The sequence below is a fragment of the Delphinus delphis genome, chromosome 1 (genome assembly GCF_949987515.2).
Source record: "Delphinus delphis chromosome 1, mDelDel1.2, whole genome shotgun sequence".
Lineage (NCBI taxonomy): Eukaryota > Metazoa > Chordata > Mammalia > Artiodactyla > Delphinidae > Delphinus > Delphinus delphis.
Window position 1 is genome coordinate 160,249,560 of NC_082683.1, and position 15,777 is coordinate 160,265,336.

General features: G+C 34.7%; 1 protein-coding gene and 1 pseudogene across 4 annotated transcripts in view; one reads left to right on the plus strand and one right to left on the minus strand.

The window, feature by feature from the left end:
* The window catches only part of AHCTF1 (AT-hook containing transcription factor 1), an 84,222-nt gene that overhangs the window by 35,154 nt on the left and 33,291 nt on the right, over nucleotides 1–15,777 (minus strand). For all 4 annotated transcript variants that reach the window (XM_059997206.2, XM_059997197.2, XM_059997185.2 and 1 more), the window contains exons 13-21: nucleotides 9,649–9,739; nucleotides 8,485–8,574; nucleotides 6,010–6,150; nucleotides 5,232–5,336; nucleotides 4,279–4,372; nucleotides 2,708–2,831; nucleotides 2,516–2,572; nucleotides 1,549–1,695; nucleotides 794–981 (exon numbers count right to left, since the gene is read on the minus strand). In XM_059997206.2, coding sequence (XP_059853189.1) covers nucleotides 794–981; nucleotides 1,549–1,695; nucleotides 2,516–2,572; nucleotides 2,708–2,831; nucleotides 4,279–4,372; nucleotides 5,232–5,336; nucleotides 6,010–6,150; nucleotides 8,485–8,574; nucleotides 9,649–9,739 — 1,037 coding nt within the window. The remainder of the gene's footprint in view (nucleotides 1–793; nucleotides 982–1,548; nucleotides 1,696–2,515; nucleotides 2,573–2,707; nucleotides 2,832–4,278; nucleotides 4,373–5,231; nucleotides 5,337–6,009; nucleotides 6,151–8,484; nucleotides 8,575–9,648; nucleotides 9,740–15,777) is intronic.
* Nucleotides 13,902–15,457, plus strand: LOC132425713 (polyribonucleotide nucleotidyltransferase 1, mitochondrial pseudogene; annotated as a pseudogene).

The following is a 15,777-nucleotide window of genomic DNA, read 5'->3' on the forward strand; positions in this document are numbered from 1 at the left end:
AAACGGAAAGATTCAACCCTCTCTCCTCAGAAATACATCCTGTTTAACCAAAGAGAACAAAGAAAACAACTTTCAGAGTGCTGACACTGAAGTGCTGTATGGTTCATAAATGACAATTTGGGATGAGTAAAGTGACCAATTTTTAAAAATATAAAAAATGACCCAACCAAGTAAGATTGAAAAAAAAATACAAGTTGAAAAAAATAGTTACAATCTAAGAAATTTCAGTCCCAAACGAGTTTCCCAATTAACTAGGTATTAAGAAAACCCCAAAACCAGATTACTATATTTCCAATCATGCCATTTAACTTGTCATTTATTATACACATGACAAATATAATTATTATAGCAACAGTGTATTGCTATAATGCAACAAGAAAAATCAAAGAATTGCAACACCCAAGCAACCAAGACTAACAAAAATATCAGAGTACCATCACTGGAATATACCCTCAAAGAGCATAATTTATCAACTCAACATATTTCTGGCTGTTTTTCAGCATAATCAAACTTCAACTGTCCACGCAGGAGACTGTCAATATTGCCAGGTAGAAACAAATACAATTTTTAAACCTCAGTTTGATTTCCCCTTTTACTCAAGGTACTTCTTTTCTTCATCTTATTTTAGATAAAAGGTGCTTTACATTTTTCTTAATGATGAAAAGATGAATAACATAAGAATACTGTGTAATGCAACCAAATCAAAATATACATTGCTACTGTCTATTTCATCAATTCCACTTTATTAACACATGAACAAGAGTTTGACTGTACTTTCAAAATAGGTACTTACCTATTAAAGAGCAAAACAGTGAGGTGAAGGATAACATCACTACCACTGGACACTGTTGGCTTCATTGCTTGAATGTATCTGAGGGCTTGTCTGTGCTCACCCTGACCCATGAAGGCTTCAATAATCTTTGAATGTTGCCATGACACAGGTTTTACAGTAGCTGGGTGAAACAGAAGATCCAAACCACTCTGCAAAAATGACATAAAAATTGGTAAATACAAATATAATGCTTTGCTTTTAGAAAAAAAAAAAAGGCAACATACTAAACCTACATAAACCAAGATAAAACCAATTTAAATATATCTGAAAATATCTACTTTAATCTATGATATTGATATATTTTATTTTAGATAAAACCCTTATCAAAAGCCTCATACTTTTGAGACCTTTTTAAGCTAGTATATAGAATCTTTCCATCACCAGTTTCATACATCAATGCCAAATTCTGCCTCCTCTAGTTCACCCAATACACCAACCATATCTCTAATATACCAATCACTATATTTGCAGTATTAGTAATTATTTATTTGTTTCCTTCCTTCCTTAGACAGTAAGGAACCTGGGGTTCTAAACTATTTTATCTTTGTACTGCACTAAGATGGTGCTTGGTGAAGGTACTGATTAAACTGAATCCTTAAATTACCTCTGGAAGTAGGTGTCATATCTTTAATATCAAATTTAAATCCAGTTATGTACTTTTTCTAAAATTCTAATAATTTACAAAAGCTTACATTATAAGTGAACTACAGACTTACCTCATAGTCATTATGATCTATCAGCCAAAACCCTTGAATAAGTTTAACCTGGCCCCAAGAAATGGCAAAGGCAGTGGGAAATGATTCAATGGAAGTATCCGTTTTGTTTGGAAAGGAATACATAATATCAAGTAGCAAATAAATAGTCTTTAAAAAAGAGGATTAAGGACAATAAACAAAAAGAAAAACTCCTACGTATATATTTGCAATAGGTAGCAACAGAAGATATCAGAAAAAAGGCTTAAGACACTTCTTTAGGTGTTCAGAAAGCCATTATGGATGTCCAGCTACAGAAGTATAGTTTTATTAAACACGGGTACAGCCAATCGCACAACCGACTTCATTCATTCTCAATAGCAAGTACCACCACAAAGGAGATGATCTAAAGCATACTTTCTTCATGAAGTTAGTAGCTTGGCAAATTTAAGAAAGCTATACACGAAATTCCAGTTATCCAGCAAAACCTGGCAGCCTTTAAGCAAACGCATCACTTATGTTATAAATTATTAATAAAACTACACATTTTGACTAAGAAACTGACATTAAGTACAAAAATCTTATTTAAGAGACCACAAGGCTCAAACACAATGCCTAAGTAATTTAAGCTAACTTATAATGCATTCATATTCAGCACATGAATTAACCTCAGAGAATGACCACTTGCTAGCAATGTTTTAGAGCAGATGTCCTTAACTTTCTTTGGGAGTGTCTTGGACACATTTGAGAGTCTGATAAAAGCCATGAACCCTATCCCTAGGAAAATAAACTTAAAACAAAATTTTGCATAGATTCAAGGTTAACCATAGACCATCTGAACCCAACCAACAGGTCCTGGATTAAGAATCTTTCCTTTAAGACAAATCCAAATGTGAAATTGAGATTGGATGAGATGCATAAGGTTCCCACTAGTCTGACACTGAATGATTTTGGTAATACATGAATTATTTGATAAAATTTTAAAGGATACAACAGAATGCTTGCTTGCTTCGGTAACGTTGTCTAGTAGGTATATGTCAAGTAATGCCTATTAAAAAAAAATTTAGTGCATTGTATATATTCGTCCATCTATGCTCCTTGCTTTCCCAAGCCCGTGCCAGGTATGAAAAATCCCGCCCAACTTTGGAGACTAAAAAATGTTATCATGTTATTGCAAACCTACATGTAGACTAGTAGGAGGATATTTTCCTGTGCCTCCTTCATCCCGTTTCCACAACTTCTCTACTCGATCTCCTAACTGAGAAACCATTCCATCAATCATCAAGCAATCAGGGTTCCACTTCCCTCTGCAATAAGGACAACATTAAGGATATTTAGCATTAGTGTTAAATTATTATTATCAAAACAAAAAGCACCAAACTCTTAAAAGTAATGATCTCAACTATCAAAGGCAGAAGAGATTCAAGGACAGGATCCCATCATGAGAAATCCAGACATCAAGGAAAGTTAGTCAGATAAACCCTGAAGAAGCTTCAAGTTTGGTCATCAGCAAGTCAGTCAGTGAAGGTCAGATTCCAGGGAAGAATGTGGTCTAGCCAGCAAAATGCCTGAGGCTTACTTTTTACCATCTTGAGACTACCAAAGAGCATGGCAGCTCAGTATAAAGAAAATAATACTGTAGTTCAATGTCAATATTTTCAGTTTCATCACTTGGACTAGTCTTTTAACCTCATTAATTCCCTGATAATATATATTACTGAGCACCTACAAAGGGGTAAGCAGATATGGACCTTGTCTGTTTCCTCATCTAAGATTAATAACAGCAGGAGCAGTTACTAATTATTGAATGAAATTTTCTTAGGAGTAAGGCACTGTAAGAGGTACCTTGCATATAATATTTTATTTCATCTTTATATTAACTTTATAATTTATGTGACAAATACGATTAGAAAGCTTAGCCAACCTGCTCAAGGACATACACTTTGGAAATAACAGATCTAGAAATTTTCAATATGCCTAATAAATCTCCCAAGCCAATGCTCACTATCATAGATCAGTTACTCTGAAGTACTGGATCTCCCAACTTGCCATGCGCAGCCTTATACAGATTTCCAAGTGAGTCTGACACAACAAACCCAGAACCAAGGTTTGTGAATCACTGCTCTAAAGGTTCTAAGCTGCTCTACAATTCTGTCATTCCAACCTGTAGAAGAAGGCTATTTATAATCCCAAGGTAGACCCAAGGCTCTAAACACTCCTCTTTTTTCTTCTATTACTTCTATATATTTATTTCAAAGGAACCAACTACATATGTATTTAAAGGGAAGGGGGGAGTATGTATTTAAAGAAAAGAGAAATAAAGGAAATAAAGAAAAAAGTGGTTGAAGTGCTGAAATGCAAATGGTAATGGAAAAATAATGTAAAATAACTAACATGATATATATTTTATGCTTTAATAAACAGTTGCTTCTAGTCTTTTTCTGTGTAAGAATTCTCAGGAAAAATACATGCTTAAATTATAGAATCTCCTCCAATAAATCAATCATGTGGTAAATAGTTTTATTTAGGAAATAATAAATAGTTATTCTCAAGTTCTAAAATAAAGGTGTAACCATTAGGTCAAGGCAAACATTACAACTAAAATAGTAATGCTGGTGACAAATTCATATACTTTACTGAGAATTCCACCCATTTAATCGTTTTATAACATGATGAATTCTGTTCTGAGAAAGCTTTAACTTCTTACACAAGTAACTTCCAAAATAGTTTTTGAAGGTTCTGGATGTACTATACCTTGATGAACGCTCACACTTCTGTCGACGACTGGTGTAGTAGTTCTGAATTACAGGGTAGTTGTAGCATAACCTTGACAACTGCACAGCATCATCTAGATGTTTTTTAAGAGTTAGAAGAAAAGCTAGTAATATTTCCAAAATATCCCCCAAATACTTAAAGTTACATACAATGATATTTTACTGTAATTTTGTAATGTTGTTCAATTTGCAGGCTTCTTAAAGTAATAAAAGAACACTGCACACCTTTATTAATAGATGCACAAATGAGAAAACTGAGTCTCCCATAAAAGTCTTGTAACAAAAGGAAGCTGGCTTAAAACCATGGAAAAGCTATTCTAGAAAATGATTTTACTCCCTTAGGCACAAATGATAATTTAAAAGCAAGCAAGTTCAAGTAAAACTCTAAGAGAATTATGAAAGAATAAGATCAACAGTAAGTATGCACAATGGCAGAAGCACTTCTAAGTCTGTGTATCCTGGAAATGCGAGAAGTTGGATACTTTTGTTCTAAACAAATATAGTAAGTCAAATTCTCTAATTCTTGGTATTAGATGAGTTATTAGATAAAGAGAGTATTTAACTGATGGCTAATAATACTGGTTAATAACCATATTAAAAGAACACTTAAGAGAAAAAGATGGACAAATTAGATTATAAAATTCATAGTTCTATGGATCTAAATTATAGCCAGTGATATCATTGAACCCATCTTCAGAAGCCATGTTTCAGCAAATATTCTTTCCTTTTAACCCAATAAACATGTATGGAACACATGTGTATCAGGCATGGGATGAAGCACTGAAGGTACAAAGTAGGGAAGAATGTAAGAAAAGAATACAAGAAAACATAAGTGAGGTGGTATAAGAAAGGAATCCTACAACAGAACAACAAAATTATAAAGATTTAAGAATGTTCCAATGTTAATATTTATAGATTAGGTAAATATTTTACCTAAGCCCTCTGGTAAAAGCCCAGAATGAGAGAACCAAAGAACCACTTGTGCATATTGACAGATGAGCTGGGTAACCATATACTTATTGCTTAAATCCATAAGACCTGCAAAGAGTTAAAATCTGTTGTTAGCTTTCAATTTATCAACCACAAATGAAAAATCAAGGCACTCAATAGTTTTCAAAAAAAGTAATTAATTACTTGGTGATTTTAAGCAATATGTATGTATTTTTAAACAAACTTAGCTTGAACAAATAATCTCCAAAATGCTAAACTAACTCATTGACTAAAATAGACACTTTAGGTACGTATGCTTCTATATTAGCTATACTTCCATTTATCTAATTTCAGTAGTCAGATTTTTACATTAAAACAAACTAGTACAGTATCATCATACAGGTTGTTCAAACCAGGCCTTTAGACGAAACTAGCTATTTTGTTTAAATGGCAAAACAGAGGAGAAAAATTACAATGACCAACTCTATGAATAAAAACTTACATATAATTAAAAAATCTGAAATTCTACCATTAGTACACTATCTTAACAATCCTTAATCCCCAAATTTCCCAACCTTATTTAATCATCAGCTCATGGCACATCTAATAACATTCTGTAGCTTTTCATTAAAAAAAAAAAAAAAAAAAAAAAATCCCAGCATTTGAGAAATGATGGCCTGTTTGCCCAGTAATCCATCTAATACATAGGAAATGTATTCTTTCTTGAAGTCAAGAAGTAAAAGTCAATGAAACACTCATTTATATAAGACAAATAGCACACCTCTCTCGGTGATCTCTTGGGCCTCAGCTGCAAAACAGCTTAAGACTATATTAAGGTTGCTAAGAAGTAAATGGCACTGCTGGAGAGACTGTATAGTTTGTGGATCGATGAAACGACACGAACCATCAAATAATGGCGCACCTTTCAAGGACAAAATGTAAGATTAGTTTTGACACAGTACATCTGAATTAACTAAAGTCACAAATGCAAAACATATCAAATTCCTATTAACCAGAGAATTATTCTATATGAGATCTACAAAGACAAGCTTCAAATGACAAATACCCTCAAGGAATCTAGAAAGGCAGATACAAATACAAATTTTTATTTTTTAAAAATGTAGAATGAGACTTCCCTGGTGGCGCAGTGGTTAAGAATCCGCCTGCCAATGCACGGGACAGGGTTCGAGCCCTGGTCCGGGAAGATCCCACATGCCACGGAGCAACTAAGCCCGTGTGCCGCAACTGAGCCTGCGCTGTAAAGCCCGCAAGCCACAACTACTGAAGCCCGCAAGCCACAACTACTGAAGGCCACACGCCTAGAGCCCGTGCTCCACAAGAGAAGCCACTGCAACGAGAAGCCCGCGCACTGCAACAAAGAGTAGCCCCCACTCGCCACAACTAGAGAAGGTCCGTGCGCAACGACGAAGACCCACTGCAGCCAAAAAATAATAATAATTAAAAATAATAATAAAATAAAAATGTAGAATGAGGTAAGCAATAGGTGAGCACAGAGGAAAGTGATATAGATTCAACTTCAGATTTACTAGAAATCAGTTATATTCATTAAATGCTTCTCCTTCAAATAAATCTTTTATATCAGACCTTTTACGTATTATGTTGTTTTGTGATTATTATTTGATAAGAACTCTTTCTTTCAGCGCCAGTCTTCAAAAGTGAGACAATGAAATTAAGACTCAGATAGAGACCTATTACAATATAATTGCATGCTTTCTACAATGAATGCACTGTAGACTCGGTTGTCCTCTCATTTCAAACTCGAGGTTGAGTTTACAAATGCACTTTTGGGAGAAGCTATTTTAGCAGCTATTGGTTACATTGTTTTAGATAAGATTTAATTACATTAATAATTATGTGTGATTTGACCAGAAAACAAATACCTTAATTCTGAATACTTCCTCAAATCATTTGCTTTACTTCCAATACATTTAAAAAACTATTATACTTTGTATTTTAATTATTCTTAGTTAAAAAAAAAATAATAACAGTAATAAAGCTCAAAGCAGTAATAATAATGGCTGAGCTACCAAGTTCAACCCTGAAACACCACATTATGCTCAAAGCATAATAAAAGCATACAATTTATGAACTGAGTCGAATATTTTTTTTTGGCCAAGCCACATGGCTTGGGGGATCTTAGTTCCCTGACCAGGGATCAAACTCAGGCCCCCACAGTGAAAGCACTGAGTCCTAACCACTGGACCACCAGGGAATTCCCAAGTTGAATTTTTTTTTACATAACTTATGTAATCAGCCCTGAAAACATTTTCCTCTCAAAAAAATATTTTTTTCACCCTGATTCTGAATTATCAGGTGTTCCACACTTCAAATGTACAATGATTACTGAAATATTTAAAATTACTTATTTCATGTTTACAATTTCATTTAAGTACACCCTAAAAATACTATACAGAACTCCATGTACTCCTATCAAATTTTGTTGGTTTAAAAATCCTCTACTAAGAATAACTTTTTAAATAAGTCCAATTTGTTCATTCATCATGACATAATAATACTAATAAATACATATATACTTCTAAATAAACTTAAATTTTACTTTCATGTACAGGGCAATCATATATTTACCTTTAACATTATTTTTGCACTAGTTGGGCATAATGGGCTAATATTCACAGAATACAAGAAAACTCAAAGTGTACAATTCACTAATAAACAAGACTAGATAATGACTAATGACATCTGTTAGTAGAAGACAGGTGATTGAGTTTTTGCCCTGCTATTTAGCTTCATAAATATTTTAAATGGAAAATGAATAAAGCTCAGAAGTTAACTGGCATATTCTCTTTACTCCATCATTAACATATTTTATAAATAAATGTCTAAGATCAAAAGATAATTAAGCTATAATTCTGAAACTTCCTATTGTGGACATACCTAACATGCTGCCAATTTAAATGATCTGCTGAATTTAAGAAGAGTCCATCTCAAATTATCCATGATGATTGCAAAGGATTACATGAATAAGTAATATGAAGTTGACATTTTTCAATGTGGGATATTTTTATTGTTTTATTAAAGCTAACACATGCTCATTTAAAAAATAAACAAAAAAAAATAAACTATCTGTTGAAAAACCCTGTCACGCTAATGTAAAAAGAAAGAAGTTTCCTTCTGGGACTTCTTTAAAGAGTTTGCAACTTCAAAATGATTAAAAATTATTATTGCTATATACTCAAAACATAACCCAAGATTAGTTTTTTAATATACTACTTACATAGTCTGTCAAATTCCTCTTTTGTGAGAACCGCTTTATTCCATGTCCATTCAAGAACAAAGCGCAAATTAGCAGCAGAATTTGGTTGTTCTTATTTGTAAATATGAAAGGGAAAAATAGAGAATGATTATTAATTACAAAAAAAAAATTAGAAACTTTTCAGTGGAGAAACCTGACAGAAACCACCCTAACCAAGTGAGCGCCCTTAACATCAACATTAATGGAGACAAACTGGTAACATGTACCTTCAGGGTATCACTTCAGGGAGCACATCAATTTACATAACACTGCTGTAAAACTGTAAAATGTGAATCTAATCATGAGGAAAGATCAACAAACACAAACTGATAGGCAGGCTACAAAATAATACTGCCCATATTCTTTAAAAATGTAACTTTCTTCAAAGACAATGGCTTAAGAATTATACAAGATTAAGAGAGATTTAAAAAGACCTGAAAACTAAATACAAAATACATTCTGGATTGGATTCTGAATTCCCCCTCCCTAAAAATGTTACAAAGGACATTAGGACAATTAGTGAGATTCCAATAAGGTCTACAGATTAGACATCAGCATGCATCAATATTAGTTTTCTTGATTTTTATAACTAAAAAGTGTTTTTTTAAGTGAATATTCTTGTTCTTAGAAGGAATATATCTAAGTATTTCAGTAAAGAAGCATGATGCCTTCAACTTATTCTCAAATGGTCAGAACAAAAACAATGTGTGTGTGTGAAGTGTGTGTTTATAAAGAGAGTAATACACACAACTTGAATGAATCCCCAGAAAACTTTTGAGTGAAAAAGAGCCAATCCTAAAAGATTAGGTACTGTAGGATTCCATTTATGAACATTTTTGAAATGACAGAATTACAGAAATAGACAATAAATGAATGGGTGCCAGGCATTAGGAATGGGGTGGCGGCCGGGGGTAGTAGGCATGGCTATGAAAGGGCAACAAGAGAGGTCCTGGGTGTGATATAATATTAGAGACTTGCCAGATCTTATCATTCATGGGGGTAAAGGTACACTGTAAATGTCTTACAACTGCACATGAACCTACAATTATCTCAAAATAAAGTTTAACTTAACCCCCCGCAAAACAGTGAATTGATAGTTTTAAAAATACAAAAGTAGTTTTTAATTGTTAAAAATCATAATCTTACCTTCTGTTATCCACCTTTTGATACATCCAGTCAAAAGTCCCAGAGAACTTGTCTGGATTGCTGCTGACAATATAGCTTCTAACTGTTCTTCCTAAATGATGTGTTAAAAAAAAAAAGAAAGAAAAGAAAGGATATGTGATCAGAGACAGAGGCAGCAAATTCTAGTTCAGAACACCAATTTTAAAAGGATTAAAAATCATTATGATTCACTAGGATGGCTATACACAAGGTAAGAAGCATTGGTGATGGTGCAGAAAATCCTCATACACTGCTGGTGCGAATGTAAAATGGGACAGCCAGTTTGGTCTGGTAGTTCCTCAAAATCTTCAACAGAGAGTTACCAAATGACCCAGCAATTCCACACCTAGGTACACACGCAAGAGATATAAAAACACATGTCCACACAAAAAGTGTACATGAAGCAGCATTATTCATAATAGCCAAAAATGAGAATAACCAAAATGCCCTTCAACTGAAGAACGGATAAATAAAATGTAGTATATCGTACAGTGGAATATTACACAGTCAGAAAATGGGATGAAGTACTGATACATGCTCCAACATGAATGAACCTTGAAAAACACTGTGCCAAGTCAAAGAAGTCAGTCACAAAAGGCCATATATTATTTGATTCCATTTGTATGAAATGTCTAGTACAAGTAAATCTATAGACGGAGAGTAGATTAATAGTTACCAAAGGCTAGGAGAGAGAAGGGAGGAAAAGGAATTGACTGCTAATGGGTATGGGGTTTGGGGGAAGGTGATAAAAATGCTCTAAAATTTAATGTTGTGATAGTTGTACAACTCCATAAATATACTAAAAACCACTGAACTGAATGGTATATGAATTAAATCTCAACACTATTTTTTAAAAAAGCATTATACATCTCGTTTAAGAATCTATGAATTTCATTCACTACAGCAGCAAAGACTTTTTAAAAAAGGAATCATATGAATAAATAGATAAGTTAAACAGGAAGAGGGAGCTACAATATGATAAAAATTCTCCAAAACTAAAAATAGCATGATTCTAAATGGAGATTCATCAGAACAATTTACATTAAAATCAGGGACAAAACAAGGATGTCTGCTAGTACAATTATTTTTCTATGGTTTGTAGAGGTTCTACCAAATGCCATGAGAAAATAAAGTAATAAACAAAAATGGGGGGGGGGGGCGCGCGGAAAGCCTATATTTGCTGATGGTTGCATACCTTGAAAATCTAAGATATTCTAATTTAGTTAAGTGGATACCAAATGAATATACAAAAATCAACTCCATCTAGAAATGAACATAGGGAAAATGGTCTACTCATAAAAATACTACAAAACACTTAGGGATAAAAATAGAAAGAAACCCACTAGAAAATAATCATAAACTCTTACTGATAGATGTAAAACAAACCCTAAATAATTGGAAAGATATACCATTTATACCTAGATGATTATAAAAATGCCAATTCGCCCCCAAATTAACATGTGAATATAATAAAATTCCCAAAAGATTTCCAACAGAAGCACTGGATAAAGCCATCTTATAATTAATAAAAAAGAACTGCCTATGAACTTTCAAAAATTATAGATTAAAAAGAGACTGCATTACCAAATATCAAAGCAGTATATTAAAATGGTATAGAAATAGGTAACCAGATTTATGAAACAAGATAAAAACCTGGAAATAGAACCCAGTAGATATGGACATATAATATCAGATAAAGGTGGTATTTCAGTAGCATGATAAAAGGATATTATGGGTCCTGTTTCACAAATGATATAGCACAGCTGGACTAATCATCTGGCAAAAAGAAAAATGTACCTTTACCTTATATGACACACAAAAATGAATTATAGCCTTAAATGTTAAAGAAACATTTAGGTCTTAGGAAAATTTTTTTAAGCCAGAGCTATAAAATGCATTTGACTCTAAAAATATTATTTTGAATGTGGTAAGAGATACCATAAAACAGTGAAGAGCAAATGATGGGGGAAATATGTGTAAGATTTACAACAGGATAAATACCTACATATTTTAATAAAGAATTTCTATAAAGACAACCCAATAAGAAAAAAGGTAAAACCTACAAATACGTAATCAACAGAAGAACAAATCCTGACAACAATATATGAAATTACATATATATCATCCTTTTCACGTATATGGAGGGATAAAGAGATACAGGAAAGTATACATATCAAAAAGTCCATATACCATACATACAACTAACAAATAATTACCAAGTGGATACTGATCAAACTATGGCCCAAGTCTAGATTGAGAATACTTCCCAGAAGCCCTGTCTCCTCCTACCTGATCAAAAGCAAATCCCACTCACTCCTGCCATCCCCCCTGGTAACCACTCCCCAGCCTTTTGTAGCAATCACTTCTTTTGTTTTTTTTTGGCTGCACTGGGTCTTCGTTGCTGTGCGTGGGCATTCTCTAGTTGCGGCGAGCGGGGGCTACTCTTCATTGCGGTGCATGGGCCTCTCATCACGGTGGCTTCTCCTGTTGCAGAGCATGGGCTCTAGGCGGGTGGGCTTCAGCAGTTGTGGCACTCGGGCTCTAGAGCGCAGCCTCAGTAGTTGTGGCACACAGGCTTAGTTGCCCAGTGGCATGTGGGATCTTCCCAGACCAGGGCTCAAACCCGTGTGCCCTGCATTGGCAGGCGGATTCTTAACCACTGAGCCACCAGGGAAACCCTAGGAATCTTTTTTTTTTTTTTTTTAACATCTTTATTGGGGTATAATTGCTTTACAATGGTGTGTTAGTTTCTGCTTTACAACAAAGTGAATCAGTTATACATATACCTATGTTCCCATATGTCTTCCCTCTTGCGTCTGTCTCCCTCCCACCCTCCCTATTCCACCCCTCCAGGCTGTCACAAAGCACGGAGCCAATATCCCTGTGCCATGCGGCTGCTTCCCATTAGCTATCTACCTTACGTTTGTTAGTGTGTATATGTCCATGACTCTCTCTCGCCCTGTCACAGCTCACCCTTCCCCCTCCCCATATCCTCAAGTCCATTCTCCAGTAGGTCTGCATCTTTATTCCTGTCTTACCCCTAGGTTCTTCATGACATTTTTTTTCCTTAAATTCCATATATATGTGTTAGCATACGGTATTTGTCTTTTTCTTTCTGACTTACTTCACTTTGTATGACAGACTCTAGGTCTATCCACCTCATTACAAATAGCTCAATTTCGTTTCTTTTTATGGCTGAGTAATATTCCATTGTATATATGTGCCACATCTTCTTTATCCATTCGTCCGATGATGGGCGGTTGTTTCCATCTCTGGGCTATTGTAAATAGAGCTGCAATGAACATTTTGGTACATGACTCTTTTTGAATTTTGGTTTTCTCAGGGTATATGCCCAGTAGTGGGATTGCTGGGTATATGGTAGTTCTATTTGTAGTTTTTTAAGGAACCTCCATACTGTTCTCCATAGTGGCTGAACCAATTCACATTCCCACCAGCAGTGCAAGAGTGTTGCTTTTCTTTTTGTTTCACCTCTGTGTACGCATCACTAACCAATTCAGCTCAATTTGGTCTATTCTAGGAATAAAGTTTTAAAGAAGATACATGGAAAAAGTCAACAAAATGCCAGTATTTGCATACTTCCATATACTTTAGTCAATTTTCTCAATTCAAATTATTCATGTATTATCTATATAAGTGGAAAAAACAACAAGGGTTGGATTAACAGATTCAAAATAATCACAGAAAACATTAAATGCTGTTTCATTAACATGGTTGAGTTACAGGTAATTTTTTTCTAGTTTCATTTTTCTTTTTAAAACTTAGATATCATTGCTTTAACTAAACTTGATAATGTATAATGGCAGCGGGGGTGGGGAGGAATCAGTATTAATTCCCTAAAGTAAAAAAATTAAATAGAGCACTTAAAGTGCCCGACTCCTTAAGGATGATAAACAGTTCCCACACAATACTAATTTGGAGCCTTTGGCAGGGAAGGATAGTCAGTTTCATTTCCTGACCAAAGGGCCCTATGAGCAGGGCCACCAGGGCAAAATTTACCTGAGGTCTTTTAATAAATCTAATTCAGAGCTGCATAAAGCCATTTTGAATCTTGTGTTTTCAATTTTGTTTTCTTGGAGGGGAGGGGAATGGAAGCCCGCTAGCTTAAATGCAAATGCACAGCCCACAGATTATCCAGGGACCATCAGACAGAAGAGATTTCTTCTACACAACATATTAACAATTCTGCTAGAACATGCACCAAACAGATGGGCTAAAAAGATCATGCTACTCGCAATGAACAAAAGAAGATTATGAACAAAACTATTTCAAAACCTCAAGCATCTAGAAAAGAAAGTGGACCTGTTGTAGAAACTGTTCAGGTTCCATTACTAAAGTGAGCAAAATTTGTTGGACCAGGTGGATATCAATTAAAAATAACTTCAGGCTGAAACAGGAGTAACTATTAGTCAGGTGGATGAAGAAACATTTTCTGTATTTGTACCAACATCCAGTGCTATGCATGAAGCAAGAGACTTCATTCCCGAAATCTGCGAAGATGATCAAGAGCAGCAGTTAGAAACGGGAGCAGTGTACACCGCCACAATAACTGAAATCAGAGACACCGAGTAATGGTTAAACTATATCCAAATATGACTGCAGCACTGCTTCATAACACACAACATGATCAACGGAAGATTAAACATCCCACTGCTTTAGGATTAGAAGTTGGCCAAGAAATTCAGATGAAATATTTTGGACGTGATCCAGCTGATGGAAGAATGAGGCTTTCTCGTAAAGTGCTCCAGTCTCCAAACACGCTTCTCTTAAAAAAAAAAAAAATCCTTGTTATTTGTTTCTAAAAATGGAACATCACACCACAGCCTTTATTTCCTACCCCTACATCATCACTGGGTCTCACTAAAACGATGGTAAAGAGTCAAAAAAGGTATAAATCAACAAGGACAAAGAAAAGAGAAGGGAAGGCATCATGGGATAAGACAGCTCAACAAAATTTTTGAAAAGCAGTACTAAGCAGAGGAAAGGTGACTGACTTAGCAGTGTGAAGGAAACCACGTCCTAGAGTCCCCACAGAGGGGAACTATAGATGAGAATAGAGCCAGTTTGGCTCTCAGAATCCTATCAGGTTAAGTTCTTGGAGAATCCAGGTACAGAGGAAAGTGCGTGAAAGAGTGATCAAACATGGGACTGAATACAGGCAACAGGTTCAAACTTAGTATCTAGAACAGACAGTCCCCACCCTTCTGTTACCCTGCAGCAAAGAACTGTGGAGCCAGCCTGACAGATCTCTGGAGACACTGAATAGTCCCAGAAAAAAAATCTGCGTTTCTCAACTAAAATGGTGCATATCCAATCTATCTTCCTAAAGTAAAAGATACCTCTGGATGAACTCTATCCACACAAAACACACAAAAGACAGTTTATAATCTGTTACTGACTCACTTAACATATGAAAAGATAACTAAGAACCACCAAACATTTAAGGATAGCCACCAGATCAGAAAGACTACAATAATAAAAATAACTCCAGAGAAAATAGAGATAATTCATGGAACTAAATAAAACCTGAAACATACATAGCTAGGAGAAGATATTTCATCCATAAAATAGAACAGAATACTATGAAAAAAGGATGATCAAAGAGTAAGAGCTCACAGAAATTTTAAATTGGGGCTAAATTTTTAAAATCTAAAAGAAAGAAAGGAAGATGAAGAAATCTCCCAGAAAATAAAATCAGAGGCAAATGAGACAAACAGTTGGAAAGCAAAGATAAGTTAACCTAAGATCAACTCAGACAGTCAACATTTGTCTAATGGGGTTCTACAGAGAGCAAAAACAAACTGAAAAGAAAAAATTAAGGTTGTGTGAATGACAGGCTAGGCAAGGGTTTTTGGGTTTTTATTAAGGCCATCTGGAAACTCCAGGAAAAAACAGAAGTTATATAAGAAAATGTTTATGTAGATATCCACAGTCAGTTCCTCATCCACAATACAACCAACTGCAGACAGAAAACATTCAGGGGAAAAAAATTCCAGAAAGTTCCAAAAAACAAAACTTGAATTTGTCATGTGCCAGCAACTACTTATATAGCATGTACGCTGTACTAAGTACTTTAATCTAGAGATGATTTAA